This window comes from Ixodes scapularis, unplaced genomic scaffold (assembly GCF_016920785.2).
Source record: "Ixodes scapularis isolate PalLabHiFi unplaced genomic scaffold, ASM1692078v2 PGA_scaffold1__304_contigs__length_218370807, whole genome shotgun sequence".
In the NCBI taxonomy this organism is placed as follows: domain Eukaryota; kingdom Metazoa; phylum Arthropoda; class Arachnida; order Ixodida; family Ixodidae; genus Ixodes; species Ixodes scapularis.
The window spans coordinates 167,915,649-167,929,688 of NW_024609846.1; the positions used below are offsets into that span (position 1 = coordinate 167,915,649).

At 48.7% G+C, this 14,040-nt stretch overlaps 1 protein-coding gene and 1 pseudogene across 1 annotated transcript; one reads left to right on the forward strand and one right to left on the reverse strand.

Moving 5' to 3' along the window:
- Nucleotides 1-272: 272 nt before the first annotated feature.
- Nucleotides 273-1,728, forward strand: LOC115327006. The gene is made up of 3 exons (XM_042290395.1): nucleotides 273-421; nucleotides 1,200-1,572; nucleotides 1,717-1,728. Exons 1-3 carry the CDS (start codon nucleotides 273-275, stop codon nucleotides 1,726-1,728), a joined length of 534 nt encoding a protein of 177 aa, XP_042146329.1.
- Nucleotides 1,729-2,608: 880 nt separating this feature from the next.
- Nucleotides 2,609-5,018, reverse strand: LOC8033955 (annotated as a pseudogene).
- Between the last annotated feature and the right edge of the window lie 9,022 nt (nucleotides 5,019-14,040).

Below are 14,040 nucleotides of genomic sequence, written 5' to 3' on the forward strand. Positions count from 1 at the left end.
AGCACTTCTTCAAGCAGTCCTTCCGCGTGAAGCCGGTTACGTTTAGGTACCTGGTGGACGATTGTCGGCCCCACATGGAGCGCGAAGTTACCTTCATTCGTTCGACCATTCCGTTGGAGAAGAGGGTTGGTGCTGCGCTGTACAAGTTGTGCTCGAGCGCAGAAGACCGCACCATCGCCATCTTGTTCGGCCTGGGACGGTCTACCGTACACGAGAACTGCAGGGAGTTCTGTGGGGTAGTGTTCTCCGTCCTCGAGCAAGACTGGCTCAAGATGGTAAACGCGGCCGAGCTTCCGGACCACATCCGGGAGTTCCAAGCTGCTCTAGAGTTTCCCCAGGGTATAGAGGTGCTGAATGGCTGCCACTTCCTCATCTCACCACCGAAGGTCAACGCGAGCGACTACCACAAGCGCAAGGGCTGGTAGGTAACCTTTACTTAAAAGAGAATGTGTATGATTATCTATGGACTGCTAGAACCTATAACACATACGTTGAACTTCCTGGCCCTTTAGAAAGTCGGGGATTTTTTTTTCAAACTGCTAATCGCAACAAAAAAGAAACAATTTCTCTAATAATTATTGAGTGTGAATTCCTATCAGTAAACAAATTCAATGAAGCTGGCCAAACTGAATGATGCAAACTCGTTACAGCTAGCAAGGGTTCTAAAATGCGTCCTTGAGGCATCGAAACATACAGAGGGGCACGCCAAGCAAACGGCAACGGAGAGAACGCATACGAAAATTGCAATGATGAGGCAGCCAACTCGTGCCGTCATTGGTCAAGGGGAAACCAACCCACATGGGCACATTTCAGGGGCAAACAAACGCACAAGGTGCGCAAAAGCAGACAAACTCGCACGGCAAATTGTTTCAAAAATTTCGATTTTAATAAAATGTACGTGCATCAAACATTTCTCCCGATCAATTTTAATATGGTGATATAAGCTACACGTGTTTCATGATATGGAAGTTATGAAATGACTATCCCTAAACACGAGATGCCAGTAACTGATAGTCAGATTTTACACTTTTACTGTTATGTTTAGAAGCTATGTACGTCTCTGTTCTGCGGAGTTTTAACGAATTGTGCTGTGCTGTCTACTTCCGTTTTGAATATCCAGTTTTGAGCACTGTTTGACCACAGCATGATATATTCAACACCCATGGAGCTGATATATGCCTTGTAATGTTTGTATCCAGGTATAGCATCATCCTGCCGGTCCTCGTAGACCACTGGTACCGGTTCCGGTATCTGAACGTCGGGACACCTGGGCAGTGCCACGACGCACCTGTGTACCGGAGGCCGGCTCTGGCGGCCGTTCTGGAAGGACGAACGCTGCAGATGCCCATGGTCACTGTCAACGGGACCACCGTGCCGCCCCTGATCCTGTGTGACCAGGCATTCCATTTAATATCCAACATGCTCAAGCCGTACCCTCGCAAGAACGTTAAGAAAGGCTCTCCCCTGGAAGACTTCAACCGACAGCTGTCGTCTGCTCGCCGAGTCGTGGAGAACGATTTCGGAAGGGTCAAGGCCCGATTCCGCTTTATTATGAAGAGGATGGAGTGCGAGGTGGGACAATGCCCGGCTTGTTGTGCGAGCCAGCTGCATTTTAAAGAATGTGTGCGAACATTTCAACGACGGTGTCGAGCCCCAGTGGCTCAGCGACGTGGCGACGGAGGAAAATGATCTATCTGCAACCGGTGTTCACCACAGATGCCGAGGTAGACAACGGGCAAAGTGTCAGGGATGCCGTTGCGGGGTATCTCACCAACGCTCGAGGCAGATGTCTAAATGAAGAGCTCAAGTGGCTGCTCTTGTCTGCAGCGACAGAAAGCCCAAGACCACAGACCCTGACAGCTACGAGGGCCCTTTCCAGTGCTTGAAAAACAAAACACCCTTATAAGGGCCACACAAATCTGGCCTTGGAGCGTAAGACTTGCTGCCAACTTCCGTGTCCCATGTGAAGTCTCATGTTTCGGTCAAAATGCTTAGCCTTCTGTAAGCTTTCATGTGGCTTTTATAGCACAATTTTAATAAATGTTAAGACATTGACGGCCCAAATATAAGTTCAAGCATCTCTAATAGCTACTATGTGCAATAAAAGGAAGCTTATAAAACAAAAGATCACCTGAAAGGGTCACCGCTGGAGTATAAGATATACCAGCGCCTGTTCGGGGGATTCTTTCAACTGTTGCTTTCCATGAGAGTCGCAAGAAAAATATATTATGGGTGTGCGAATGGTATAATTTCCACAAATTAAATTGAATATTCCCAAATAGTTGGCAAACAGTCAAATGTATAATAAAATATTGAATCCCAAGAACTTTATTTGGAGGCTCCACATGCCAAACCAATGCAGGGCATCTGGCACAACTTAATGAAAATCTGGGGATTAGTGTAGGTCACCTAGGAACCTTGAGGTAAAACTGATATCTCGGTTACACAGCGCCCTCTCCGCAACAAGCCTCCGTCAGATTGCGGGCACCACGGACAGGATTGGATCCCGCCAACTGGGGATCCGTAGGTAAACGGTGTGCTCTAGAGCCACCGGGCAGCTACTCTCAAATGTAATGTTAATGCACACCGGGACAGCTGACATGGCAGTTTATGTGGCATTTTTATTCATGAAGGCCATCAACGCAGTCGCAAGCTCCTGCTGCACCTTGACGGCGGTTTCCTCAGGACGATTTCCCGCTCGCGTAGGGCGAACTCTCTCCCTCTCCAAGCCTCAAAACTCTGCCGGAGCAGCCTCTGTTCATCGATCACCGTTTTTATGTATGCGGTGCTCAGAGCTTGCGGCCTCTTCCTTTTTTGTGGCCTCGGCGGCACGTTGCTTGTGCCATTGACGCTGCTGGGCCCCTGCTTGCTGACACTTTTAGTGGCGGGGGTGCTGGCAACTTGGCTTTCCTCACCGCGCAGCTCCTCTCCTGGTACCTCGACGGGTTCCTCTAAGTAGTCTGTGTCGACCATGCTTCTTTCTTGCATGTCTGAAAACAACTGAGAGGAGTACCACACAAGTAGCTTCTCCTGTTGAGCTAAAAAAGACTGCAGCAAGCAGTTAGGTGCCACCCAAACCCATTATACAAGGGGTACTCAAAAGTAACGGAACTCCAACCCTGTGTACAAATGCTTTGTAGTTGACAATCGCGATGCTAGGTATTACTAGCATAGTTTTATGCATCAGTGTGCAAAAGTGCTATAGCTCTATACTTTGCTCCAAAGACAGCATTCAACGCTCTCAAAGATACTGGCACGAGCACGGGACTTCTATTATGAATAATTTTGGACATGCTTTCGTGCACATTAAATATTCGATATAGCCAAGCTCTTGTGCCAGTACCTTTGAGAGCATTGTACACTGTGCAAGGAAAGGAGTGTAGCGTAAACGATTGAGCAGGCACCCACAAAACAGTTGAAGATATCCACAAGAACATAAGAAAGGACGATTGTTAACGTTTGATAGCAGAAAAACAGGAAGGGCCCAAGTAGGGTAGGCGCCTTATCTATAGTATGCACCCTTTATACAGTATAGCCATAGTCTGGCAGAACCCCGAATTTTTAAAGCAGCCACAATGCTCCACTCCAGTTGAAGCTCTCGCATCCAGCTTTACCGCATTGCACCGTCACACGCGTGCTAAGTTTCGTCGCTTTGCAACGGCTTGTCGAAAAAGCAGCCAAAGCAGAGGAGTACCTTGATTAGCTTGGTGCACACTGCTTGGTGGGCAATTTTCAAAAACAATTTCATGCATTTGCCAGTGGCTGCCACTTTTACATTGAAAGGATTTGTTGTTAAGAAATGCAGAAATTTTTCTGAGAGGAACCACTAAACCTACCTCCACTACTGCCAGTGTGGCAAGGTTGGAAGCCAAGCTCTCATCCACGAGGGCCGTGTCATTCAGGGGTAAGGGCCCCAACAGTCGGTTGAGGTCCCAGAAGTAGGGCCACTTCATTGCGCCGGACCCCGGCGTGGTCCCCTCCCTCAGATGTTTTCTGAAAAATGGAATTGCAGTGAGTGGCAACCTTATGGCATTGCTATTGATGTATGTGTAACACCCTGTATGACAAACAATTTTCCGGAACATTCTCAGAATAAAGAGGTAAACACATGATACTGCTGGCTATATCGTGCTTACATACATAACCAGAAGAAGTGGCAATGTAGCATTTGAATATGAGATTGTCCCACATCAGATTATGGGACCTATAAACTGACATTTAATGAGATATAGTAGTCCTCCATCCTGCTACCTGTTTTAAGTGTGTCAAGTCATGCCAAGGTGACAAAAAGGATTTATTGGATCGGAATTAAATTAATTTTATTTAAGTGACTGAAGCTCGTAAATAATTATTTTTATCACTAGATTTATATTTTAAACATGGTAGATTGATTGATCACTTTGTATGATCACTGAAAACAATACAGAAGAATTACCATAACATTCAATTACTCATGGATTAACTACTCTTATTTTATGTAAACTGCACCGTAGAAGAAACAAAAGTTGATCTTTGTTTAGTTAGTGAAAAAGCTTTTTTTTCGCGTTCTCATGCTTGCAATAAGACATTACTATTTTAGTTTTCGTTTCCTTTCTTCCGCATTCTGAAATTTTCTTGCCATAGGTCGTTCGTTGCGTAACTGACTAACGAAGTGGAAAGTAGAAATCAAGCTCAAAGCTCCGATTTTTTCACAAGGGCACTGTGGTCATGTTCAGCCTGGTCTAAATAGTTCTTGCTTGATGTTTTGATTTAAATGCAATTGCATATAGAAAGTAGAATGTAAATAAAACGTTTTTGGGACATATTTCTTTGCGGAAAAGGGTTGATTTAAATCATCATAGTAAAATCGGTCTAATCCAGGTTGAAAATTTACATTAGGTTCCAATAGGAATTTTTTTATTGGTAACAATTGGGTTTTGGGACAACCAATTGGTCACTGCCAATGGGAAGTGGGAGCGCGCTGACATGTCCGACTCTGTGCAGTAGCCCGCGATGAAACCCTTTTTAAAAGTGTACATGGTGAGATACGACAAGGATATAAATGGGCAATGTACAGTGTGTCACAAAAACAATTCAAGGTCTTTTTTTTACCGCAAAATAAACTAGGCATTGCCGGACGCTCATTCTCCGCCCAAAGGTAGCACTGGAGGTCACAACCAGATGCCAAAGTTTCAGCCCGATCCGATAACTTAATCAAAAGTTATAAGGAATTTTTTTTAAATTTCAATGGGAAAATGGAGCCCATTTTTTGCCCGTTTTCGGTTTCCGCTGCCACAGAGCCCCATGTATTTGAAAACTTCGTTGGCCGCCCTTTCTCCCATTTAGCTTCTTCCATCAAACTTTCCGACGACATTCCGCACAAGTTTCGCGTCGCAGGTGAACTCGCCCTCGTCATCGTCGCGGCGGTGCGCCACTTTGCTTGCGGTGCAAACAGACGGGGCACATCCACACGGAGTCCCACGTCCCCAAATGCAACGTGTGCCGGCGGTTTGGCCACGACGGCACCGAGTGCGTCAGGACCTACGCGGTGGCCACATCGTCCGTGCAAAGCGAGGAGAAATCTGAGCTTTTCATGGACGGAGCTGATGCTGAGGAGGTCATCTTGGGTCCAGACGTCAGGGCTGCGCCAACGCCAAGCGCTACGGCTGCACCCGAGGGCGACGCGGCTCGTACCGCGAACAACGTGGCACTGGGTGCCGGGAAGGCACGCAAGGCTGAGCTTTCGGTCGTTGTGTCCGTCGAGGCGCCGGAACCTGGTAACGAGACACCTGCCGTGCGCGACGACACCATCCCTGAAACGGCAGGCGACGCGCCCATAAAAGTCCTGGACGCCTCGGCAGGCGGTCCGGCCACGAAACGCACGAGGGAGGACGTGGGCGCGGACCGCGACGCGACGAGCCAGGAAGAGCCACCTTCAAAGGTGGCGCCCCTCAGGAGGATACGGTTTGATATCAAGTCGAACGTTTTTGCAGACTACCGAAAGGTGGCGAAGCCACGTCCTGAACTGGCGTGCCTGGGCCCTTTCCGGACATCGGATTCCGCGTGTCGTTCGGTCAGACCCTCGGAACCCGTGGTAAACGCTATAGGGTCTTTCTCTCCCTGGAATGGCATAAATCTCCAGGCGGCCTTACGCGTGGCCACGATGAATGTTAGTGCTGTGGCAGTCAGGCGTTGGCAGTGCCAGCTGTGCCGGCTTTTGTGAGAACGAGCTGGACATTATTGCCGTTCAAGAAACAAACATGGAAAGCCAGAAGCAGACTGATCGTATGGCGCGGCCTTTTCAGAATTATTTTATCGTTTGCGCGTCGCCCGCTATGGGCTTGTCCAGCGGATGTTGTCTGTTTATTCGCCCGTCGATCGGGGCTGTGGGAACAGCCGTGCATCCTTGCGCTTCCCCTCGTAGTGCATTGCGTGGCTTTTTTCTTTCTAACGTTGTTTGGCGCGTTATTTGTTCGTACACGCCAAATCGCGAAGGTGAATTCAATTTTTTTTATATCCCGGAACGTATTTTTATTGCAATCGAGTCTTTATTTGTCTTGGGGATTTAGAAGATCGAGCGAATCTTGCTCCCATTCGATATTCAAGTTCTTTTTGTTTGAACGATCTTGTTTCCGAGTATTTTTTGCAGGACACTGCGGCCTGCGTGAGTCAGGCAAATGTGCAGTTCACGCATTTCCAAGGCCGTAACCATGCGATGCTGGATAGGGCGCATATCTCGCTGGATCATTGCCTCTTCGTAGTTTTTAGACGGTTAAGCATGTGCCGCTCAATAACCATGATTCGGTCTTGTTTACTCTCGGGAATAGTTAAAATCTCCTCGGTGGCGGTGGGATTAGGCAATTTCGAAGCTTAACAGCAGTCTTTTTCAGGGTCAGCATTTTAAGGCACATGCGAGCAAACGTTTCGAAACTTTGTACGGGGACGAGCGCACATTATGGGGGTGCGGTGGGATCTTTTTAAAGAAGTTTAAATGGCTGCAATTGAAAGGCGTAGCATACAAAAATATAAGAAAAAATAAAAATAAAATTAGTTACAGCGTCAGTTAAACTTTTTTTTTACCCTAGAAAACTTGAGTCTTTGTGAATTCACGCTTAAAATAAGAGAGTAAAAACCAACTAGAGAAGATTGATACTGAGAAATATAGGGGAGCGACAGCAAGGGCGCGAAGTGACGTTATGGGCGGTTAAAGCTCCGCCAAAGAGCGCAATCAGCGACGAAAAAAGATATGCTCATTGTAATGAAATGAAAGAAATCTGTTATGGAACCACGATGACGCCGGACAAAGAAACCATTGAAAAGGCTTTTGTGGAGCACTATCGTAGGCTGCTGGGGCGTATCACACCAGTAGATGACGGTTTTGAAGCGGTTTTTTTGTGTTAGATGCCCCAGGTTAGAACATCAGGTGTGCGAAAGTCTAGAAGTGCGTATCACTGTCCGGGAAGTCGAGGCAGCCGTCGACGAGTTAAGCAATAACAAGACGCCAGTACCCGACTGCCTTGGTGCCGAGTATGAATCGTTTAAGGGTGAGGTAGCTTTTACGCTGTACGAGATGGTGACCGAGGCCTATAAGAAACAACTGTTGCCACCATCCTTTTTTAAAAACACAGACTGTACTTATCCCGAAGCGGGACGATTCAGTGCAGCTTTTAGCCGTGAAATCTTACAAGCCGATAACCTTAACGAACATGGATTATAAAATTTACATAAAGATATTGGCAAAACGCCTACAAGGAGTTATTAAAGTATTCGTAGGACCGCAACAGACGTACGGCATTAAAGGCAGTAAAATCTGTACGGCCTTTAATGCCGTACAGAATGTGACTAAATGCGTTTTAGAATGTTGTGAAGCCTTCAATAGCCGAGTTGCCATGCTGCAACTCGACTTCGAGAAGGCGTTTGGCCGTGTTTCGCACCAGGTTCTTCCTTGTATTCTGGAAGACGCCAACGTTGGGTCCATTATTTTAAACAGTGTGAAAATGGTTTATTAAAATTTGACTACATGTTTAGTGATCAATGTGTGCTGCTGAATGCATTAAGATACATTGCTCTGTCAGACAAGGCTGTCCTCCTTCGCCTTTGCTTTTTTTTTCATTTTTCTAGAACGCTATTGTTTGAAACTTCTTCAACAGGGTAACATACCTGGTTTTAGATTAAATTCCAGTAAAGTAATAGCGCAGTCCTATGCAGACGATTTGGTGTTTTTTTTGTGCTGATAAAGAGAGGTATCCCGAGTTGGTCAACGTTGCCTTTTCTTTTTGTCTAAAAACAGGGAGCGCCGTTAATTGGAACAAAACCATAGGGTTCTGGCATGAATACGGGGCTTATAAGCCAGATGCTTTTATGAATGTTAAGTGGGCAAATCTAGCCACTAAGTATTTAGCTATACCATAAGAACATTTCTCTAGATAGCACTACTTACAGTAATGAACAGACCAAGAATGTTAGAACAATGGCGAAAGTGTGGAGGGGGAGGAACCTGTCCATATTCGCGCGTTCCACAGGGTGTAATTTCTTTTTGATATCAAAGGTTTGGTAGGTCTTACAAGTGCTGTGTACGTTGTGAATGAATGTTCAGAAGCTGCACAGAGTTTTTGCCGTGTTCATTAGGAACCAGTATTGGGAACGTTGCGTTCGCACTAACGTATTTCGTTCCGTGCGAAGTGGATTACTAGGATTGTCCCATTTGTTTATAAGACAAATTGTTTCTATGTTATAGGCTCTTCGTGATCAAAATGACTTAATTTTGCGTACTGTAATTCAAGTTAGCTTGAAAAGTTTTCTGCCTGAATTTGTTGCGTCATCGGGCGTTGTGATGAGCGCGGGTATTCGTAGATATATGTGAAAAGCTTTGTTATCGTACAAGTAGTTTAATGATAGAGTTTCTCAAGAATATTTGTCTACGGTCTCACGGAGAAAGATTGTATAAACATTTAGTCAATATTTTGTTGCCCACACCTCTGTATCGGTCTTTATACGGTGAAGGCAGTGGGTTAGGTGTGCTCAAGAGAGTTAAAACAAATATCGGTAAAGCCGAGGGTTACAACTGTTTTCTTTCAATTACAATGCGGAATACTCCCAGTATAAGTCTGGTTGGAAGACAAAAGGTTTATTTGTTCCCTGGTCCACAAACTGTTAATTATGTAAAAAAGCAGAAACAGTAGAACATGTGTTTATTGAATGTTTGGGACGCTGTGTTCTTTGGGACATCATCCAGCGCACCATTATAAAGATGTTCCAGTCAACCCTCACGGTATTCGGTATCTGTTTGAATAAATAAAATAAAGTGCCTTATGACATGATTATGCTCTTGAGCCTCCACAGTATGTGGAAGACAAGAATGAGTATACGGCACGCGAATCTGAAATTTCTCACTGTGCGTAAAAGTTATTGCAAGCATTGTGTATGTAAGGGAGGTTTACTGCACCCTGGCCGCACCTCGGATTGGTTACCACTGTTAGATGGTTTGGCCATTTTAGAAAAGATTTTAGCGAGCCACGGCTACCCTTTTGTGGCTGACAAGTTTTAGCCCCTCTCTTTTGTTCCTCTTGTAACAAAGTGTCTAAGCAGGCAATAAAAAAAATGAAAGGCGTTGAAGAATGTCTGTAAAGAGAAACTAGAGCGCAGCTCTTGATGAGGAGGAGCTGAGGGTACGAGGGGGAGGGTGTGTACCTCCTCCTCCTTCGTACCCTCTCCTCCTCCTCTCCTTGACCTCCCCTCTTTCTTCCCTCCTCCAACTCCTACCCTCCTCCTCTCCTTCTGCCGCTGAATTCGTTCACGGGTGACGTGACACAAAGTCTGACGTCATTTTCCCCGCTAAATTTAGCGGGGAATTTGAATTGGTGTTAGATCACGTGATACAAATATCTCCGCTAAATTATAGGAAAAAATTTCCAGCTAACTTTATCGCAAAAATTTCCCCGCTAACTTTAGTGGGGAAACGTACCATAATGCAACGCGCGCGGTTACGGTGCCGGCGACGGCGACTCCGACGGCGACGCCACCCAAGCCGGAAAGAAGCGCCTAAAAACTACGCCCTAAAAAACAAAAAAAAAAAAGAAAGAAAAAAGGCTTTGGTCTAGTTAGTTGCCTGTCTCGCTTGCAACCAAACGGCCGTGGGTTCGAATCCTGCCTAAAATTCTTTAAATGTTTGAGCGCAGCTGTTAGGCGCCCGTTTTTGAGTTGAGCGGCGTCTCCGTCGGTGTGACAGCGCTCGTTGCATTATAGGACGTCAGAGGTTCCCCGCTAAATTTAGCGAGGAAATTGTATTGCTGTTGAGATTACCTGACTTCAATATTCCCTGTAAATTTAGCGGGGAGATTTAGCCCGCGCAATTTAGCGGAGAAATTGACGTCACGCGACCTCAACACCAATTCGTTTTCCCCGCTAAATTTAGCCGGAAAAATGGCGTCACATGACTTCGTGTCAGGAAGCTTTCCATACTCTCGAGTTCCTGTGCCTCAGTGCGCACAGGGGCACAGGTTGTCGAGCTCCTCCTCGCCCACCCTACTCCTCCGTTCCCCTCTGGTCACATGACGTCCCCGACAACCAATCAGCGTATACCACCTCACTCCTTTTCTCTCACCCGTCAACCAAGCAGTTTCAAGCCTCGCGGCCACGCTTTAATCTAAAAGGTTTCACGTTAACACGTGTGACAAAGTCAATTTGTTACCTTCCGGACGCGTAGCGAATGCCCCGCAGTGATTTCCCGTCAAATAGCACCTCGACTCACGTCGACCGAAAAACGCTCGTATTATTTATTTTCCTATATTTGAAATGGTCTGCGTTTGATTCCCGGCTGGCGCAAATGCAGATTTTACTATGATGGCCTTTTTTCTCCCACGCAAAATACGGGTGTGACGTCATCACCTTGCTCAGCCATTCACCATCGAGTTAATCGGCTGCCTCTCCTCCCGACTTCACACATTTCTAGACCCTCCTTACGAGACAAAGCGAGCTTCACGCCAAAAAGTGTGCGTTGAACCCTGTGGTGAGCCTGCGACGTGTTACCCTCTAACCGCGTCTCAAGTCCAAATACTGGTTAGTTGTATGGGGAATCGAAAATTGGGGGGCTTGTTGGTTTTCACGGTACATATCGGAGCTCAAGAAACATTACGATTTTTTTTCCCTGACCCAGTCTTGTGTGCGCTACAGCACCGCTAAAATTAACTTGCAGATATGCAATGACAGGTACTATCGGAAACAATATGAGCGTGAACGCGCCTCCGCGTGTTGCCGCTACTTGAGGCGCCGCCCTGCGGCGCCGTTGTGAAGCTTTGCGCATGCGTGTAGAAATCCTGTTGCTGTTCTCGCTTTGACTGTCAACCCCCGTCTGTCGTCTGCTATGCGCGCGCTGGCGGCCGCTCGTGCTGTCGTCTGCTAGGCGACTCCTGTGCGCGCTGGCGGCCGCTCACGCTGTCGTCTCCTATGCGACTCGTGTTCGCGCTGGCGTCCGCTCGTGCTGGCGTCTGCTATGCGACTCCTGTGTGCGCTGGCGGCCGCTCACGCTGTCGTCTCCTATGCGACTCGTGTTCGCGCTGGCGTCCGCTCGTGCTGGCGTCTGCTATGCGACTCCTGTGTGCGCTGGCGGCCGCTCACGCTGTCGTCTCCTATGCGACTCGTGTTCGCGCTGGCGTCCGCTCGTGCTGGCGTCTGCTATGCGACTCCTGTGTGCGCTGGCGGCCGCTCACGCTGTCGTCTCCTATGCGACTCGTGTTCGCGCTGGCGTCCGCTCGTGCTGGCGTCTGCTATGCGACTCCTGTGTGCGCTGGCGGCCGCTCACGCTGTCGTCTCCTATGCGACTCGTGTTCGCGCTGGCGTCCGCTCGTGCTGGCGTCTGCTATGCGACTCCTGTGTGCGCTGGCGGCCGCTCACGCTGTCGTCTCCTATGCGACTCGTGTTCGCGCTGGCGTCCGCTCGTGCTGGCGTCTGCTATGCGACTCCTGTGTGCGCTGGCGGCCGCTCACGCTGTCGTCTCCTATGCGACTCGTGTTCGCGCTGGCGTCCGCTCGTGCTGGCGTCTGCTATGCGACTCCTGTGTGCGCTGGCGGCCGCTCACGCTGTCGTCTCCTATGCGACTCGTGTTCGCGCTGGCGTCCGCTCGTGCTGGCGTCTGCTATGCGACTCCTGTGTGCGCTGGCGGCCGCTCACGCTGTCGTCTCCTATGCGACTCGTGTTCGCGCTGGCGTCCGCTCGTGCTGGCGTCTGCTATGCGACTCCTGTGTGCGCTGGCGGCCGCTCACGCTGTCGTCTCCTATGCGACTCGTGTTCGCGCTGGCGTCCGCTCGTGCTGGCGTCTGCTATGCGACTCCTGTGTGCGCTGGCGGCCGCTCACGCTGTCGTCTCCTATGCGACTCGTGTTCGCGCTGGCGTCCGCTCGTGCTGGCGTCTGCTATGCGACTCCTGTGTGCGCTGGCGGCCGCTCACGCTGTCGTCTCCTATGCGACTCGTGTTCGCGCTGGCGTCCGCTCGTGCTGGCGTCTGCTATGCGACTCCTGTGTGCGCTGGCGGCCGCTCACGCTGTCGTCTCCTATGCGACTCGTGTTCGCGCTGGCGTCCGCTCGTGCTGGCGTCTGCTATGCGACTCCTGTGTGCGCTGGCGGCCGCTCACGCTGTCGTCTCCTATGCGACTCGTGTTCGCGCTGGCGTCCGCTCGTGCTGGCGTCTGCTATGCGACTCCTGTGTGCGCTGGCGGCCGCTCACGCTGTCGTCTCCTATGCGACTCGTGTTCGCGCTGGCGTCCGCTCGTGCTGGCGTCTGCTATGCGACTCCTGTGTGCGCTGGCGGCCGCTCACGCTGTCGTCTCCTATGCGACTCGTGTTCGCGCTGGCGTCCGCTCATGCTGGCGTCTGCTATGCGACTCCTGTGCAGGGTTGAGCAGTATCGCGATAGTATTTCAGAAATACATTTCGTATCTGTATTTCTGTATCGCGATACATTTTTTTCACCAGTATCTGTATTCCTGTATCAAAATACATTTGTAATATTTCTTTGTATCGCGATACAATTAGGATGAAATGTATTTCGTTACATTTCTTGAGAAATACTCCACCCCCCCCCCCCCCCCCCCGCTTCCTCCTCCAAAAAATAAAGATACAGGTCCAAACGCATTTTTTTTTTTTTTACTTCTGAGGGCATTAGGGTCAAGGAGATTCTGGGGCGTTGTTACTATACTAAACAAGGTCCCTCCCAATTCTCCAAACTAGTTTTCTATGTGTTTTCTTCCCTCTTCTGAGAAGTGTTGCGAAGTCGGGGATTCGAACCACCTGGCGTGCCAGGGGTGGAGTCAGAGCATCTTTTGCCGCAGGTCCTTAGGTAAGTATTTCTTGAGTCATTGTTTGCTGGCATCCAATGCCCACTGCTAACCGTCTCTCTTGCCTTAGTGTGCACAGTACACCAGCAGGCAAATCTGAGTTACAGTTCGTTGCAGCAAGAGCCTGGTGGTGGTTGACTTGAAATAGTAGCATGAGTCACGCAGGGAAGTTTAACACATATTAGGATGTATCTGCGGCTGCGCCCGTAATATTGTACGGCTCAAGGGTACGTCATCAGCCGACGTGAATGTGACCCGTTGCTCTGGTGATCCGAAACCCAGGAAGGAGGCCAGACGTGTCCTCGTTGTGCCGACCCTAACTTCGTACACCTGCGACTCGTCTCAAGCGCGCTGTTTCTCAGAGAGCTAGCACCTGTGCCGGCAATATCAGCTCGCAATCCAGGATGTTTCTGTTTATATGATGCTAGGCGAAACTTGAGGACTGCAATTCATGCGTCAATGCCGGAGGGTCGGCAAGAAGGACCTTCCCAACAGGGATGTCACTGTATCGTTTTTTCAACCATAACAGAAGGTTAGACATGTGTTCCAGGATGCTTCAGGTGGTCCACTATTCTCGAAAATTCCCAAATGACACTGCCTGCACGATCTTTAACGAGGTAACCTATGACAAAAATACTATTGTCCTTTCACAGAGCAGCGGGGTAAAGTTTCATGTTCAAGGCCACACCTACACATAAAGAATACCAGTTTATTCTATTGTGACGTCATAT

What these genes read in the sequence shown, in the direction of transcription:
- LOC115327006 (XM_042290395.1), top strand. Translation starts at nt 273, where the DNA reads ATGGTAAACGCGGCCGAGCTTCCGGACCACATCCGGGAGTTCCAAGCT. An exon ending in TACCACAAGCGCAAGGGCTG is followed by an intron (nt 422 to 1,199) that starts GTAGGTAACCTT and finishes GTTTGTATCCAG; the next exon opens with GTATAGCATCATCCTGCCGG.